The sequence below is a fragment of the Epinephelus moara genome, chromosome 13 (genome assembly GCF_006386435.1).
Source record: "Epinephelus moara isolate mb chromosome 13, YSFRI_EMoa_1.0, whole genome shotgun sequence".
In the NCBI taxonomy this organism is placed as follows: domain Eukaryota; kingdom Metazoa; phylum Chordata; class Actinopteri; order Perciformes; family Serranidae; genus Epinephelus; species Epinephelus moara.
This window is the reverse complement of record NC_065518.1, coordinates 21382363-21400650: the sequence shown is the minus strand read 5'-3', so window position 1 is coordinate 21400650 and position 18288 is coordinate 21382363. Positions and strand designations below refer to the sequence as shown.

The window sequence follows — 18288 nt, the reverse complement described above, 5'->3', positions numbered from 1 at the left end:
TCTATTTATACTAACAGAGAAATGCTGTAAAAATGACCACCAAAGAAACACATTAGAAAGAGCATTCCTGCTGAAAACACACGGGGAGCACGGCGTGTGTCTAAAACCTTTGTACAGCCATGAAATTAATATATGCGCTAAATATCACATAAAAGCCTAATCCAATACAAAGGTAATCCATTTATATTAACAAAAATTGCCACAGAAATTGCTATAATTTTACTTGGCGAGTGTTCAGAGCACGTCTGGATGACTTTTACGGAGCATGTCTTGAGGTGAAGGCAAACACTGCCAAATAACATTCTTGGATGACTTAGCTGTAGCCGTGTGCCAATGACTCGAGCTGTTGTCATCCACTGTTTAGACTTGCTGGTGAAAAAAGAGGCTTTTTTTCATGGACAAGTCCAGAAAACATGATTTTGTTAAGAGTAGGCCTGTTTCCCTGTGGAGGAACGGTAAATAGAAGGGGCTGATGGGAAATGCGAGGAAAAAGGAAGGGCCTTGTGTTTTGGGAGACGTTGCCAAAGTTGCAAGCTCAACCACTGCCCTACCAGAAGTCCTCACCTGTACAAACACAAATTCATCCGGTGTGCTCTGGCAACACTCTTAATTACCCATGTGACAGTCAAACACAGGTCATCATAGTTAAATCTGTCCGTTTCTGCCTCCCTCTCTCTTTCCTTGTGTGTCTGTGTATAAATTCAATTTGTTGGCCTGATTTTACGTTGCTGTCATATCCTGAGAGTGGGTGGTGAAACGGTCATGACTCCATCCAATGAAGAAATAAACAACCTGGGTTTCCAAAAAGATTTTCATACACTCTTTCAACCTAGAATGGGATATTTGTATCAGATATAAGGCGGCCAATCTTCTGTCCGAATCCCATTTGCTCATTAGGAATTCTGAGCGTGCTGAGGAGATATACTGTTGGGAAACAATATCTCCCTGATTCATAGAAAGGGGAAAGGAACAGAGCAGAAATTTACATATGCATGCTTCTTTATTAAAGGGATAGTCCAGATCTTTTGAAGTGGTATTCCTTGACTTTTTCATAGCCAGCGTATTACCTACAGTAGATGTCATTAAGCACAGCGCCAGTTTGGAGTATCTGGATAGAGTCTGACATGGAAGCCAAGCTAATGTACTGCTATGAAGGGGTCAGCAACAAAAACTTGTTCAACCACTTAAAAAAACAATATCAGTTTAAGTGCTATATTTAGAATATTTTATTGTTTTACATTACCATTAGACAGGGAACTGGAGCCATTTTTTTTGCTGTTTTCAAAGCCAGGCCTATTTGAGAAAAACAGTGATTTAACATTGCAAAACACAGGAGTTGCTGGTCTATCGCTATCTCGATTGGCTCTTCTAATGTGTGATTTTGGCATTTAAACGGGTTTGTTTAGATTTACTGAAGTCACACAATAATACAAACTAACTTCCTGATCGAGGCAGCGGCAGACCGACAGCTCCTGTGTTCGGCAAACTAAAAGCACAGTTTTTGTCTAAGGAGTCTGGTGGCTGACGAGAGCATAGATAGGGAACTAAACGGCTTCTCCGTGAGAACGGGCTGTCTGACAGAAAGGTAAAACTATGAAAATATTCTCAATATAGCGTACACTTAAACTGTTATGGGGTTTTTTGGTGGCTAAAATTTGCCTTGCTGTCACTCCGTCCACAGCAGAACATCGCTTAGTTTCTTTGTTGGGACTTCTGCTGCTTCTCCAAACCTATCACCATCTACTGTAGGTAAAACACTGACTTTGGGACACAACCCCACTTCAAAAAAATCCAAACTATCCCTTTAACAGCCACTAAATGGGCACAATTGTGTTTCCTGCAAGTGTTAGTCAATGCAGTAGCTGACAGGAAGTAAACACGGACCAAAGCTGTTGCCCTAGTCACAATATTACACTTACTGTAAAGCCATCCTGTTATGTCTCTTCTCAGGAAAATACTTTGTGTTAAATGTTCTCAGAACGGTCTGTATTGTTTGCAGGCAAAGAGAACTCTACAGTATGTTCCACAGCAGACTAACTGAGACATGTAAAAAGCACATAAAGAATGACAGATAGAGGGAAAGACTTACGCAGACACTCATTGGCCTCGCGGGCATTGGCCCTCTGCCACGGTCGGTCATAGTGAAAGGGCTTGCAGCGGTCACATTCGGGTCCCTCTGTGTTGTGCTTGCAGTCACACACTAGTTTGCCTTCCTTGTCTTTCAGGCAGCGCGAGCCGTGTCCGTTGCATTTACACCTCCCGCCCACCTGGAAGTCTCCCACTGCATAGAAATAAGTTGGCAGTGTGGATGTCACCGCCATGGGGTCGTCGTCCCTCCCTCCGCTGTTGCTTCCGGCCCCCAGCTGCAGCTCCCGGGGCAGCTGGGGCCGGCTGAAGACCACGCGGATGTCGGTGACGGTTACCCAGTCCTGGAGGACGGGGCTGTTGTCAAAGTCTTTGCCGGAGGGCCGTCCGTCCAGAGTGCTGAAAGCAATGAGTCCTCCAGACAGCGGGTAGAGGTCAGTGTGGCCATCTGTGCATAGAGCCTCCTGTTCGTTCTGCTTGGTAATGGTTGCTCTGTTGGGCCGGTTGTACATACGCCGGCACTGTGAGGAGTAGAACTGGTAGGGCATCCAGGTCTTGCCGTAGTCCATGCTCTTATATATGGCCAGGGACTCGGGTCGTGGTGAACAGAACTGCAGGCTGACATAGGTGATCTCAAACTTTTTCCCCAGTGAAAGGGTGAGAGTCACATTGTGCGGCGAGGTGTTCAGATTCTCTGACTGCCAGCAGGTGAGGTTGTGGGCTGAGTTGAGGTCAGTGAGGTAGGTAGCAGGGTGGGCACGGCGGGGGTCGGCTGCGTCGCAGATTTGGCACGTGCGCACAGAAGGCCGATCGTCGCCCCGCTCCACCACGCTGCAGGAACGGGACGGAGGCCGGCCACAGACGCTGGACACCATCACCTCCTTGCCGAAGGCGGCATTGATAAACTCGGGGATACAGCGCCGGGCTGCGCCTGTGTCATCGTAGCAAGGGTCTGGGGGGGTCTGCTGCCCTGCGAAGGGATTGGTGGCACTGTGGGTGGAGGCTGAGCATGCCAGGAGGCACAGGCCCAGCAGGCACCTCCAGGGTTCCCTCATCCTGCTCAGAGGGGCCTGTGTGTGAGCGTGTGTCTGTGTTTATGCACGGATGAGTCTTTGTGCGTGTACCCAAGAGTCTGTGTGTAAATGTAAACGTGTCGTCGTGCAGATGTGTCCGTGTGTGTGTGTGTGTGTGTGTGTGTGTGACTTTCCCCTATGTGTGTGAGGGAAGGAGAGTGTCTGAGCTCAGTGACCCTTCACTTCAGGCTGACCAGAGCCCTTCCTGTAAGAGAGAGAAACAAACACAAAGGTCAGTGTCAGAGACATATTTTTACCATAATAGGATATAAAATTGAAAGTGATGCTGATCTAATTCTACTGTATAAAATCATCTACAAATTATATTGCCCTTATAAAGCAAATTACATTGTATCTCTTGTACTGTACAATCACAAGTGAATGTTTTCATTGACTAAAAGCCTGTCAGAGGATAAGACAGTGAGCTGGGGGGCCCCAAGAGAAAGGATGTGACCATTTAAAGAGAGACATTAGTGGCTGCAAGTGACTGCATCCTGAATTTTAATGCCGGCCTCTCATTCAGCACTTCCATTCAGGTCAAAACTGGCCAAGCCTTCTGGTCATGCTTGAGCAGCATGGCAGAAGTCACCCTATAATCCCTGTTGATGCTGCGAAGCAGTGGACCGTGTGTGACCCTGGTCAAACTTCTGCTTTAAGAGTGAAAAAAAAAGACAAACTATTTTATATATTAAGCTTTTTTAAGTGATTTTTTTTTTGCAGGAATTTGACAGTAAATCAAGCGTTGCAACACTATTGTTACACGGTGCTGACCCTCGAGAGGGGAGCATTATGTTCATTCACTGAACCAGAAAATTCACCAAAAGTGATAGCTATTTGAGGATTATACTCTGCATTAGAAGAACTGAGGCCATGAGACTCCATTCAAGCCTTTTTAATTCTTTGGGTCAAGATAGGTACCTGGATGACATCATTCATACGCTCACAGCGAGACGAGGGGCCTCTCGGTCCCAAAGAGAGAAAGATTGAAGCAGGGGGGGACAGAGAAAGCCTTGGGGCGAAGAAAAAGACAGAGAAAGAGATGTATATAGCCTGAGGCTTTTCCTTCCCTAATCCCCTTTTTACTTCCCTGGGTGTCAAATCCAGAAGAGCCCCATTTCAAAACAGACAGCTGAGGGGTTGAGAAGGCACCCCAACCCTCTTTGCGAGGTATTTATTAAATTACAATGAATCACACCCACCTCCTCCTTACCCTCACTCTCCCTCTTATACTACAGCATCCCTCTTCATCTTGGTAGAACAAAAGGCCGCCTCTGTATCCACTTCAGTCAAGCGGAGGAAGGCAGACAGACGGATTTAAGGGGAGTCGGAAAAACAAAAGTTTCGTTCTTTTCTTATGTGAGGGGTCCAAAGCTAGCAACCCTCTGAAAAAAGGGCCCAGTGGCCTGGTAAATAGGGCCACTCTTCTGTGCTCAAGTGCTTAAACCCAAGCCATTTGGCCTCTTCTCAAGCGCAGATTGGGTGTTAGAGGAAAATACCACGAGGGACTTACACAGAGCAGAAAGACTGTCACAAAGTGGAAGTACAACAACCCTCCAAATTGAAACCACATCTTTTAAACTGTCTTTTCTGCTTCATTTTGAACTCTACTTGGAATAAAGAGTGTATATTTGGAGTGCATGAGCCACGAAATTTGAAAACCTGAACTTGAAAACACTATAAAAAAATCCCCTGCTATTACAATATTCAACATATGAAAAATGGATTTCAGGGAATGGGCCTGCTCATAAATGACTGGAGTAAGAGTGGGCCTTGCCAGGACGGATAAGGACATTGATCAATGACATGTGTCTGAGGACGAGGAGGTTAAAGTGGGCACGCAGGCGGGAGTTCATCAGCCGAGGCACTCCATCAAAAGGCTGGCCGTGGTAAAGCTGGCGGGCCCCGACACCCACTGGGGAGGGCATGGAGAGACGGCTGATAGAATTAGCAACTCATTAGCATCCAGGCCCAGCTTCCATCAGCGGCAGGCTCATCCGAGAAAAGAGACAGTGGGGAGGCTCGGAGAGGGAAGGAGGGGGGAAGGAGCCGGAGTAAAGGGGGAAGAATTTATGACAGGTGAGGAAGAAAGGAAAAAGACGGAGAGAGGGAATTATTCAGACTTCATGTTTGACGGGCATGTTGTTGAGGGAGTGAGAGGAAGTTAGAAAGTTTAAAAAAAAATACAGGCAGGAAAATACTTGACAGACTTATGAGGCTGAAAAAGAGGACAAACAGGAACAAGGAAAGAAGAGTTTTAGTAGATAAGGAGGACACATGAGGGGGAGAAAAACAGCGAGGGGCACGACAGTGATAAAGCAGAACTGACTCGAGGGAGGCCGAGCGAGGACAGATATGAATGGAAGCCGGAGGAGAGAGAGCGAAAGTGACAGAGATGGAGGGAGGGAGTTGAGGAAAGGACATAAAAAATGAGAGAGATGGAGAGAGAAACGGAGAGGGGAGACAGATTAAGGTGGAGGACTGCATTGGTCTGTGTCTGGACTTTGGATGACTAAATATGGTGCGGTCCGCCGTGCTGCCGGGCCTGCTGGGAGATTCTTCCAGGGTCTGGTGCTGTCAGGCGCGTCTGGCAGATGAGCGTGTAGGTTAAACAGAGAGAGAACAGTGACAAGGCTGTTTAATTCCACTCTGTACGCCCTCTGAAATAGATGCTAGCCTCGTGTTACGCTTCCTCTGAGCAACACTACACTGTGGCAAAAAGCTGGTATCTATTAAAAACTTATTCTATATCGCTATAAAAGCTGCAAAAATGTGAGCCAGCTCCACAAAATTTTTCTGCATCCATAAGCTGTGCCAGGACGTCAGCACAGTGGTGTAGCTGGCTGACCTTTGAAATAGTAAAGAATCTGTTTCAGCGAGAAAAGTCTTTGCTTTCAGCATCGACAGTGTGTTTAACAAGCCACAATTTCCCCTCAGTGGGGGCAGACATTGTCTTTCATTAAATGTGGTTGAAGTAGCAACAGCTGCAGGCCCGTGTGTGTCTCTGTCTTCCTGAAGAAGACAATGAATACCACACAGAAATGCTGCTGGCTGCAGCTTCATGTTTAGTGTACAGACATGAGAGTGGTATCGACCTTCTCATCTAACTCTCAGCACGAAAGGGAATAAGCGTATTCCCCAAATGTCAACCTCTAATAAATTCAGTGCATGAATTAAAAAATGTATCAGTCAATCTTGGAGTGATATCAGCCTCCATCTGAGTTTTGATTTTAGTATTGGCTTCACTTTTGTTTGCATTTAGATCACAGATTGCGACTTTTAAAGGAGCAGTGCGTAGGATTTAGTAGCATCTAGTGGCTAGGATTGCTGATTGTGACCAGCTGAAACTTCTCCCGTGTGACAAGCGTGAACTCCAGGTTAAGATTCCTTCGGTGTCCATTGCTCAGGAGGTTTTTACTGGGAGCCAAATTATCCGCAGAGGTCTCTTCCTCTCCAAAACAAACTGGCCAGGGGTCTCATTTATAAAACAATGTGTAGGATCCATACTAAAAACGTTCGTAAGCATGGGTCAAAGTTTCTCCCATCAACTTTATATGGGAAGTGGCGTACGCGTCTTTCGGACCTCGTTTTGTGCATACGCAATGTTTACAAATGAGACCCCTGCTTATTAAAACCAGAAAAAAACACTGAATGAAGCGGTGTCATGTTACAAATCAGTGTTTCTCTGATGCTGTTTGCCTTGAACAGGCTGCTAGCCCAATACCTGCTAATGTGTGCTCAGCTATTTTCTCCTATAACTTAAGATCAAGATGTTCAGGAGGTTTTTATCAGGAGCCGAATTAGCCGCAGAGGTCTCCTCGTCTCCAAAACGAACAGACCTCATGATTTGAACCAGTAAAAACACAAAATAAAGCAGTTTCAGATTAAAATCAGTTTTTTTCAAACACTGTTTGGCTCATCAGAGGGGCTGTTCTCTTCAGTGGCCAAAGCGAAAACACAAATGGTCCTACCTAGAGCCAGTGTTTGGTTTGTCCATTCTGGGCTACTAGAAATATGGCGTTGCAACATGGCAGACTTTGTGGACAAAGACCCATTCCCCTTCTAAATAAAAATGGATCATTGTAAGATAACAAAAAGCATGACAATTCTTATTTTCAGGTGATAATACTATATTCCATTTCTGCCAATATATCCCTTTCAGTCCATCACACTTGACCTTTAAAGTAGCACACAAACATACCACCATTATGGTATGTTAAAAGACAAACTGTTCCTGTAGCAGCTAAGCAATTTCTCAGTGATAGGCTGCTTGGAAGCGCTGTGACAAATACAAACAGCATTCACAACCGCAACATTCCTGTGTGGATTAATGGCAAAGAGAATGTACTTGTGCGGACGTGCTACAATCCCTGGTGGCTAAGTTACTGCAGTACTAAATAATTTGGCCATTAGTAGTACAGGCACAGTGTGAGAATGGATGAACAAATATGGGGCTTTGAGAGTGGAAGCCCCCCTGCATGAGAAGTTGTGCCATACCACAAAGACTACTCAGGCCATTTGGCTACTGGAACGTATTCAAGGGTTTTAATCAAACAGCGACAGCCCAATTAGAGAAGGTAGATGATTGAGGGCAAAAGGAGGGGAAATTAGATTAAATTCGCCTTCCTTTAGCGGTGGGTGAGTAATAGAAGGAGCAGCAGAGAGAGGCAGAAAGACAGGAACAGGAAGATGACAGGGTGGTCTGGTGGTTTTCGGCAACGTTTTTTCAGCTTCTCCCTGTCACCGGGAGATCATCCCATGTTGAGTTGTCTCTCTTTCAAGCGTGGGCGCCTCTGTCAGAGTTCACAGATTAGGAAAACAGAAGTCGCTGAGAGGCTTTATTTGGCTTGGGTGTAGAGGAGGGGCCGCTGTGGGAGGTGAGGATAGGAGAGGGACAGCTGAGCCACTTTGTATCCCAAGTGGGAGCCTTTCACGCTGCTCTAGAGAGTTGGCGTGGTGGCCCCACTAAGACTGCGAGTGAATGGGGGTCTACGGGGTCGCCTCTCTCGGATGACAGCAAGCTGAGGTCCAAACTGGTGCCCTGCTGTCCCTCCAGCCTGCTGTACAGTAATCCCTGGTGGGGTTATTAGTGGCTGCCCAGAACCATGGAGGACTTTTTAATGGGCTAACAACAGGACCACCGCTATTCTCATTATCATTATGGAGAGATGAATATAAAAGAACAGTGTGAGCAGCAACACAGTCAAAAATCCCCCTCTACGCAGACTGCACAGTTTAAGGTTGTTGTTGTTTTCACCTGAACAACGTCTGAGCTCACGTTTGAGTATTTTAATCAAGACAATGTCAATTTTTTGCCACTTTTCTTAAATGTATTACTTACAGAAACATTTTTTGAGCAAATATGGCAGTCATTTTTTAATTAACTGTCACTATAACCTGACAGTAGTACATGAGGCAGAAAATCCGTGAAAAAAAATCATGCTTCTCTGCCTCCTCACAGTTCTTCTTCTGATATTTGCAAGAATCATGAAAACAACCAATCAGAGCCAAGGAATCTCTAACGCAGCTGTCAATTTTATCAATCACTGCTCGTGAACTGTGGTCAAATGGTCAAACTAGGCAGCCCTGGTCAAATATCATCAAGATTTTGTTCCTGTATTGACTATTTGTTGCCTAAAATGTTTTTAGAAACATATTTCAGTGTACTGTTTAGCTGTAAGATGAGAATGTTTGCCCCAGCTTGTGGGTGGTGCTTGTCTTTGGCTCAACTGTTGGCAAACTTTTTCATTTTACAGCTACACAGTGCGCTAAAATGTGTTTCTGAAAACATCTGAGATGTGAAATTGGCAATGTAGTGACAGAATCTCGATTTGTGTTTGATCAGCACTGCCTAGTTTGACTCCATGACCACAATTCATGAGCAGTGATTGACATGAATGACAGCTGCTCTCTCTGAAATGGCCTGTGATTGGCTAAGGTATTCAGTCCTGGACTACATTTTCTAAAGCCTGAAAACAGAGCCAAGTTTGTTATGGGATTTTTGCCCAGTGACACCAAAATTAAACTGCCTACCCAAGCTTTAAACAATTAATTGATTATCAAAATTTGGGGGATTCATTTTCTGTCAATGGACTTATCGCCTAATTTAATAATTGTTTCAGCACCAATCACATCCTTCCATCCGTAACCTTACACACACACTCATTTAACAGGTAAATAAACCTATCCAGATGAATCAACATGACTGACAGGCCTCAGGTGACGGGGTCAGATATTAGTGGACTGAATTCCACTTGATGATGGCCGTCTCCACAGTGGTGACGACGATCCTGCTGTTTGTGTAAGCGTGTGTGTATGTGTGTGTGTGTGTGTGGGTGGTGGGTGTTGGGGTGTAGGGTGCTTGGAGTTCCTTGCTGGCATTCATTAGGGATTGGGGAGGAGGGGAGGAGGAGCGGGGAGGGCCGAGGGCAGGAGGGGGTCACCTCTCACAGCTGAGAGCGTCATTAGCAGGGGGATCACTGACAAATTTCTAAAGTCTGCTCAGAGGCTCCGTGTGAGTGTCTCTGAAAGGTTTAATCTGAAAAATACCCATAGCTTTTTTTTTTCTTTTTGCTTTTCTCTTATTCCAACCTTCAGAACTGTTCCCGTCACCTCAAGCTGCTGCACCTGAACTAGCTGCTATCTGTTACTAATAATCTGGTGATATATCTCAGGCTCTAAAGGGCTCGTGAGGCTAATCACAAAGCAGGAGGATCCAATCATAAAACATATAAGTGAAATAATCCCTGCCTTTCCATCTCTGCATCTGGCAGGGAGAGACACTGCAGGGAGAAAGGCAGAACGCCCAGCAGAGGAATGCAGCAGCTTCTGTGGCCCAGCCCACACGGCTGGCCCCGAGTCCGACAGCGGTTCTTTAAATCAACAGAACCTGATCCAGAACCGAACAGGAGGAGAGAAGACAGACAGCGCGAGGTGGAAGACGAGGTCAGGCTCATTCTCACAGACTCACTGACAGGAAGTTGCGCTGAGCTACCACTCTCTGCATTTATATGCACTTTGGTACAAAAGCAGGAGAAAAAAAAATTGCTGATAGGACAAGTTGTGTATTTTTCTGTTAATGAGGTGTTCTGTGAGGTCAGTGTTTTTGGTGAGAAAGTGGCAGGCGTAGGGAGGGGAAAGGACATGAGCAAGCAGAAAGTTCTGGGCAACAGTGACTCAGATTCAGGGTTTAAGCAGGGTTAAATTGTGAGAAATGGAACAGACAAAAAATATAGATATCTAGAATAAGAAGGGCTCTTTGTTTTTTTACAGATTTCCCAGCATATCCACACACTGCTGTGTTTTCTGCAGCAAAAAGAAAGTGGTGACTGCAGTTTAGAGTAAATTATTTGTTTTTGGTAATAAAAAATGAAGAGAAAAATGCAAATATGATGCTGAGTCTTCTTTAAGAGTAAATTAAAAACAATGTAAAGGTGACTGAACTTCAAATTGTGTTTCAAAAATCATATTTCTAAACTTATGTCTATTTTTCTTCTAGTATTTAACACAAAATCATAAATAACATACAAAGTACAGTGGCAGGGTTTGCAGCTAACAATGGGGACGTTTCCATGCACACTAAAATCCCACAATTATGTTGAATATGACAATATTCCAGATTAAAACTGGTCATGTCAGCAGCATATTCCAATTGGATGTTCGGAATGAGGCCTTTTTCCGGAGGAAGCATTTTCCGACTAAGACATGTGGGATATGCTGGTATTATCCAGGTTTGAACAGCATTCTTTGGGCATGTATAGCACATTTGGACTATGCGTTTCATTTGGGGGTGTAACCGCAGTTTGCTACACTTCCCTGTTTCAGTCAGCTCTCTGCATTGTCATGGATGCGCTGTACACTAACCAACTAGTCAACAGTTTGCAAGGCTGTGGCTCAGACATGCATGTTCAAAAGAAAAGCCCACATTTCTGGCCGGAAGGAGGAACACGCCTACGTCTAAACATTATGAAAATGCAAATATCGCATCACTGAACTTTTGAAGAAGGTGATTAAAGGAAAGAGGGAGGCTGTGTTCGTGTAGTCTAACAAGACTGCCACTGGTGGAAAACTTGGAAAAAATCCTGGCACAAGCGACAGCTGTTCTACTTTTCCATATTTTGACATGATAAACGGCATGTAAGGGCACGTTAATCGGAGTATGCGCGGCTGCATGTGAATGGAAATACTAGTGGAATACTCATTTTTATTAGCTATGTAAACAGTTTAGTAGAAATATTGTGTTTTTTGGAATAAGGGCAAAAAACAGATTTGTCCATGTAAACCCAAGAACCTTGATTTGAGTCACATCTGGGGCTTAATAAACACTAAAAATGCCACTAAAAATCCTGGGAACATAGTGGCATCTTTGCTAAAAATCAACGCAGAGGGTTAAAAATACCAAAGAGGTCCAACAGGGCTTCAGTCCCGAATACATTCTCAAGTGAGAAATATAGCTGTGAACTTGCGAGTGAGGGAGGAAAGAGTTATACTCTGCCTTGGATTTTTAAGTGACAGAGTGACAGTCTTGGGAGTGGAGGGACAAGGGTTCAAAAATGTATAGTCCCCTTCTGTATGTCAAATCTGCTTTTAAATACAAGAATTATTTCCTCTGTGTGCTGTCAAGATGCACCAAGAAAAGGATGACATATTTGTCCTCAGTGCTTGTCAGATGAAGGCAATGCAGCGAGGTTACACAGATGATAAAGACATGTAAAAAAAGAAAAATGCTGAGAGGCTAAAGTGTGCTGTTGTGAGAGTGTGTGGGTGGACTGAGGGCTCCTTGATTGAACATTTCCCATGGACCTGAGCATAACCCCAACCGCAGCTTTGCAGCAGTGCGGTTGGACAGTGGCGGTCCAGGAGAGGCAGGTGAGGTGCTCCTGAATACGAGAGGAAGTAGCTCGTTTAGAGGGATGGAAGGATTTAAGGAGAGGAGAGGTGAGCACTCCTTCAAAGCCCTTTGAAGGCTGGCTGCGGTAGGCAGAGCCGCGGTTTTCCCAAAAAAGCCCCCCTAACAGGAAAACAGTCTCTTTTTTTTTCCATTGCACAAGAGCAACCTCTACCCCACAGCCGAAAGCAAGGACCCGCTTTGAACTCGCAGGGGGAAGAAAACCGCAAATCATTTTATTAAGTGCTTGGAATACTCGCACGGTTGCGTACGTTACACTTAAACACACACGCTGTTGACGGACAAACACATGCTCTCCGCTCGGTTTTTATATGTGCCCTCGCTCACACAGGAAGACACACTGTGAAGGATGCCAGAGCTTGTGACTCATCAGAAAACTCCCTTTCCCCTCTTCCCTTGTTCCTCTCCTCCCTATCTACACCTCCGCTCGTTCTCTCTCGGTGCCAATGTTAGCACGCACCGAGTGACCTTCGCCTAAAGCTCAAAGGTCAGCTGTCTCCCAGTGAGAAGGGGAAAGCACCTAAATGTCTGTCTTTTGGCTTGGCTGACATTAACACAAGTCATCCAAATGAAATGACAAATAAGTCATGTGGCCATGCCTTTTAGAATGACAGGCGTTTTCTGACCTGACAGCCCTATTAGCACGCCATTTGCCTGTGCCGTCTATTTTATGACGTGACAATGATATGGTCAGGTTTGGGCACAAGTCAAGATGGGAATTTCTTTCTGATCTTCTTTTGTGCTTCCTCACAACAACTTTTGTGTTACCTCGCATTCAAGTTTGCATTCCCCCTGATCTATACAGTAGCATGTTGGTCCAGTCCAGTTACACTGCCAGCTAAACGCTCCGCAGATACTACACACACTATATTTTGCATCTATTTCTCATAACTCATTTCAAAAGGCTGAGTTCCAACAGTACACAACCACTGGCTGCAGCTGCTCTGCCTGGTTGTAAGTTAGTGGTTGAAGCTGCGGCTGCGGATATAGTTACTGCTCGGACTACGGCTGCATTTGTGGTTGAATCTGCGATGCTATAGATACGGTTATGGTTATGATCTCCAACCCGCAGGGGATTTGAACCCGCAGCGCTTCTATCAGATATGACAGATGTGTTCCCAAACACACCACAAGAATACAGCAGCTTCAAAACAACGCTCCGCCAGCAGCACAACCATGTCAATTCACTGCACACACACACACACACACAAGCCCTGCACGTGTTGCACCCATTATAAACTGATTTGCTACGAGGTGCATAGCCACAATCGACAGCAACAGCCAAAGCTTCATCGTCCCATTGCTATAGTCATAGTCTGTCAAAATCAGCCGCAGCAGCAATGGCACAGAGAGCTAGATTAACTAGTTTCACTAACTAGCTGTGGATCAGAAAGACTTCAAAGTGTACTGAGAGAGAACACAAAAGCATTTTGACGTAACGCAATGCTTAAGTCAAAATGAGTAGCTGCCATTTTGGGCTACTCGCTGAAACAACTAATTGACGTCATTCTCCTTTAGAGAACCCCCTTCTTTAACAGGTTAGCATGCTAGCAAAGAGTTGGTCCAACTTTATGGCAGCAGCCTGCTATTTTAACAACGTGTTGCTTTGCCCTCTGTGCTCACATGCTGAACAACTGTTGAGATGAGCAGGTTTCAGCTAGCAGGTAGCACACACGGTCGCCATAGCGCTCGGAGAGCCAAACATTCCTCCAGTCTATTGTCAATTCAACTCGTCACATCTGAGAACTTTGCCATCAATACAGAAGTACTCCACGCGAGATAAGGATACTTATAGGCACTAAGTGGGCACAGACACACTAGCAGACCTCACACACATATCCCTCTGCATCTGGAGGAAATGTGTGGCTGACACATGCAGGCCTAGCAGGGTACAGGGAGTGGCAGGATGAAGCATTTGCCCCTGGATTCTCTTCACACAGTGGGAGACATCTTGGGCGTCACGCTGACGAATGACAGGTATTTTAACAGGAAACGCAAGGGCGCACACACACACTCAATTTGTCACTCAAAGAGAAAACATAGGGCCACTTACTGCAGGGCGACAGCACCTCTAAAGTGGAGACAATGAGTGTAATGTGGGCTCTTTATCACACCACATCCATCTCCAGGTCTAAATATAAACTCATATCAGGGATGGGAATGATCCAGGAAGGACAGAACAGAAAATATACTACACGTGAAATTCCACCTGGAGTCAAATCACAATATTAAACTGCCATTCAAGGGAACTTTAGAGTGCTATATTCACAGTGGAATCAGGTGCCAGAGCCTGATATGGTAGCAGAAAACGAAGGACTGGCAGAAAGAGAGATTACTTCGCCCTGTCAAACTGTTGAGGCCATAAGAGAAAAATATATTGGATGTGTTGACTTAACTCGCTCAAGTGGACGGAGCCAAGAGTTCTGAGGGATCCTGCTTTTCAAAAGCAAAAGAAAAACGATTATGTTACTGCAGCTTTCTCCGTCTCAATCCGTCCGCTTTACTGTGGGGTTCATAAATACCACATACAACTGCACACACACACACACACACACACACACACAAATCTGCACTATGTTGCTTTGGATTAGCTTCCACATCATGTGCCCTCAGCTGCTCCTGGCTCTACCTCCCTCGCCCTGTTATTGATGGAAGCAGGGCGTGATGCAATTAAATAATGATGATTAATTTGCAAAAACAGGGCAGTGGTGGCCAGATGAGCAGCGCCTCGCTTCACCACACGTGTTCGACTCAAACATTCTCCCCTCGGTTTACACACTTTTTTTCTTTTGCATTCTCCCTGACCTCGGCGAACAGCGAGGATTCAGAGGCCTTCTCCTCTTCGTGGAATGATTCCAGTCATTTGCGGTGAGAGTGAGAAGTAGGTCAAGTGGCTGACACTGTTTCAGTGTGCAATAGGGGCATACTTTAAGGCTATTGAAGCAGTTAAGATAAGCAATCTGTATGGGACTCTCGCTTTCACTACCAGGCTTGTTGCTGCTTGTAAGCGGAGAGGAGATGAGCCAAGGGAGTCCTGTCACACCTTGACCACGGTGAGCTTCAAGGGCGTAGGTTTGATTTCCGCATTGAGGGGGCTTTGAAATGGGGGCCTCCTCTGCCAGAGAATTTTGAGTATTGAACACTTTATTTCCAGAATTCTGGTGATTTTGTTCACACCAATTTGTGTGTTTTCTGCATTACTTTATGGTGTAAATGTATTTGATTTTGTCCAACTGAAAGCCATCTGCTACTTTCATGTCTTTAAAGCAGGGGGGGGGGGACACAAATGCACATGCTCTAAATCTACAGCCATGGTGGGCTTCACCCTTCAAATCAAGCTCATCGCCACTTTAAACCTCAATGAACCACAGACACAACTTCAAGCTGCCTGACTCATTCTTGTACTTTTCTCTTTAAAGTTGCTTCAGTGCTGAAAAATAATGTTTTTTTTAACACACAAATATTTTTCAGGTGGTGGCGTTAGAGCGAAAAGGGAAAATATTAGAAGTGACAAACGCATTGGGAGACTTGGCCAGGGCAGTGTCGAGGAAGACGGGAACCGAGAAGCGCGCTGCTTGCTTTGGCATCCGCGCTTGGCTCTGATTCCAAGTCGCTATTAAAGCTCACTGGCTCCGTATAGTCCACCTCTTGTACCTCGTATTAAATCCTCGGCGCGGGCTGTTTTTCTCGCTTTTTTTTTTTTTTTTTTTTTGCTACGACCCACGGGCTAGCTGTAAACCGAGGAGGCTGACACCTGTCTGCGGTGTCCGCCGCTCTGATCCAGCGCGCCCCGCTGATTCAGCGACCCAAAACACCTACTTATACAGTCACACACGAGCTCAGCCTGTAATAAAGTAATGACAGTCATTGCGTTCATTTAAAACAAATGGCAGGTAATGGACAGCCCGTCTCAGCGAGCGCCCTGAGTCACTCACCTCTTTTCTGAGAGAATAAGCGGTGCGTAAAATTGGAATGAACTATCCACGAAAACACGTTGGATGCGGAACAGAAACAGAGACCCGCAGATTATAAACTTACCCCGGTGTCAAGTCGTGAATCTCGCTGTCTTTGAATTTAAAAGGACGTCCCTCCAGAGATCCACACCAGTTATTAGCCTTCAGGTTCTCTTCCGTCAGAAAGTGTCCTCTCCAAACGCAAAAGTGTTTCTCACACTCGCCTCGTTAAAATATTACAAGGAGACGAGGAAAACGCGCAACATAGTGAAAAAGTGAGGGGGACACCGAGAGGAGGTGGACCGCTGCATCCGCGCCCGGAGCTCAAACCAACTGAAAACCGTCCAGTACATCCATAGGTTGTAAAGCGAGCCCGGGGTAGGCTACTCCCCATTAAAATCAAACCCAGATTTCCCCCACCATGTGTGTGTGTGTGTGTGTGTGTGTGTGTGTGTGTGTGTGTGTGTAGGAGAGAGGGAGAGAGAGAGAGAGGTCTAAATATTCCAACAGTCCCACTGCGTTTTGCGTTTTCCTAGCTCAAGTTTAATTTTACCTGCCATTGACTGATGTGTGCCATTTCCTCGTGTAGCCAAAATAACGCGCGCTAAAACACTTGCCCAAACGACCACTTGCTCCTAGATTTGTTTTCCCCTCAAACAACACAACTGGTCTCACTTTTACAACAAATACCTCCGCCGCTTTACGGACTCATTCTCACCGCGCCGCATGCCTCTAAATGCCCCATGGCTCGCTGTGTTCACAGGCAGCCATATGGAGGTCGTAATGAGAACACAACGTTGAACCTGTTGAAAAAGAGTAGACCTAGCGGGGCTCCGGGGCGCGCCGAGACAAGAGGCAGATGCAGGGTGTTGTAATTTATTAATCCTAATAACAGTCCCAACACGTGTAGGATTTATTAGCCTGCGCGCCAAGGCAGCGACTATGTTGATGGTTTTATTAATATGTAATAATTAAAGCAGCATCGAATTAAGTATATTATAGTATTGGCTCGTGGTTGCATCATGAGGAGGGATGTGTGTGCGTGTGCGTGCACGCAAAGAGCGAGAGAGGTTCTTTTTGGCACAGAAAATGTGGCCCTGCGCCCTCGGCCATGACAGCAGCACATTAACTCATTAACTGCATTCATATGGCTTTATACCCCTGTGTGTGTGTGTGTGTGTGTGTGTGTGTGTGTGTGTGTGTGTGTGTGCGTGTGTGTGTGTGTGTGTGTAGGTTAAAGAGCGACAGCTAAATGTGGTTTGTCGTGATGAGTGTCTGCAGTTTTATACAGCCTATTAGGGGAGAGCGTGCGTAAAAGCGCACTGGAGAGGTCACTGGCGACTTAAAGCAGCTTTTAAAATTGAAGTCAGTGGTAATTACTGATATTAATATTGACTTCTGTCTACATGAAGCAGCGGGAGAACATAAATGGCGTTAAGGTGGGTTTTTTGCGCCTGTTCCAACTTTCAAAATGTCTCAGCCAAACGCATCTGCGCACCACAACTACTCATTTTGTAAATGCGCATGGAATAACATTTTATAACATTTTACATTTGTGAAACCACTCCAGCAGAGGCGCGAGGACAGCCACAATCCGCTTCATAATTCCCGTTAATTTACAGGCGACAGCCCGCGCGCTGCTCTCTGTGTTGGTGCAGGTGCAGCCTTCGAGCATCACGGCCGATCAAAATCCCGAGCACCTCCCGGCCCCGCTGTAAGCTGATCAACATTCCTCCTGTATTTACTGTACCATCCTCTGGGGGGAACAGCCCGGCCCGGCCCGGCTCGGCTGGGCTCGGCCCGGCCCGGGACCAAGCTGCGCTTTGGTGCCTTTATTCCAGTAATTCATCTCACTACAAAGCCCGTTTAAATATGTATTCAAACCCGCGGATAATTTAGGATAAAAAGCATTAACCCCAATCCTGAGTGTGTGTGTGTGACCCCTGCACGAGAACACACCTGCAGCCAGCACTCATTAATGGTGTCAGTGAGGGAATGGGGCAGGACAAAAAAAAAGAAAAAGACACTGCCAATTAATGGGGTTTACGCACAAAAGGGAAAAGTGGTGCCAGCTTCATCTAAAATAGGATAAAATTAATTAACTTTCATCAGACCCGAGCTGGGATAAATGGCACACGAGCGAGCGCGAGGCTATGAGCTATTGCGCAGGATGTTAAAGTATTGCATTTATTTTGGAAGCGAAAACTTGACACATTTTCTCCCAGGAAACTTCCAGTCTGCGCACATTCATCTGCCATCGCGCTGTATTTAT

At 45.7% G+C, this 18288-nt stretch overlaps 1 protein-coding gene across 3 annotated transcripts in view; it reads right to left on the bottom strand.

Moving 5' to 3' along the window:
* Nucleotides 1-18288, bottom strand: part of ntn2 (netrin 2) — a 55616-nt gene that overhangs the window by 36473 nt on the left and 855 nt on the right. The window contains exons 1-2 of one of the 3 annotated variants that reach the window (XM_050060562.1): nt 16570-16768; nt 2090-3363 (exon numbers count right to left, since the gene is read on the bottom strand). In XM_050060562.1, the coding sequence (XP_049916519.1) occupies nt 2090-3140 (1051 nt within the window). In that variant the 5' untranslated portion in view covers nt 3141-3363; nt 16570-16768. Of the gene's footprint in view, nt 1-2089; nt 3364-16101; nt 16545-16569; nt 16769-18288 lie in introns of those variants that run through there. The other 2 variants (XM_050060560.1, XM_050060561.1) reach the window with 2 other exon arrangements.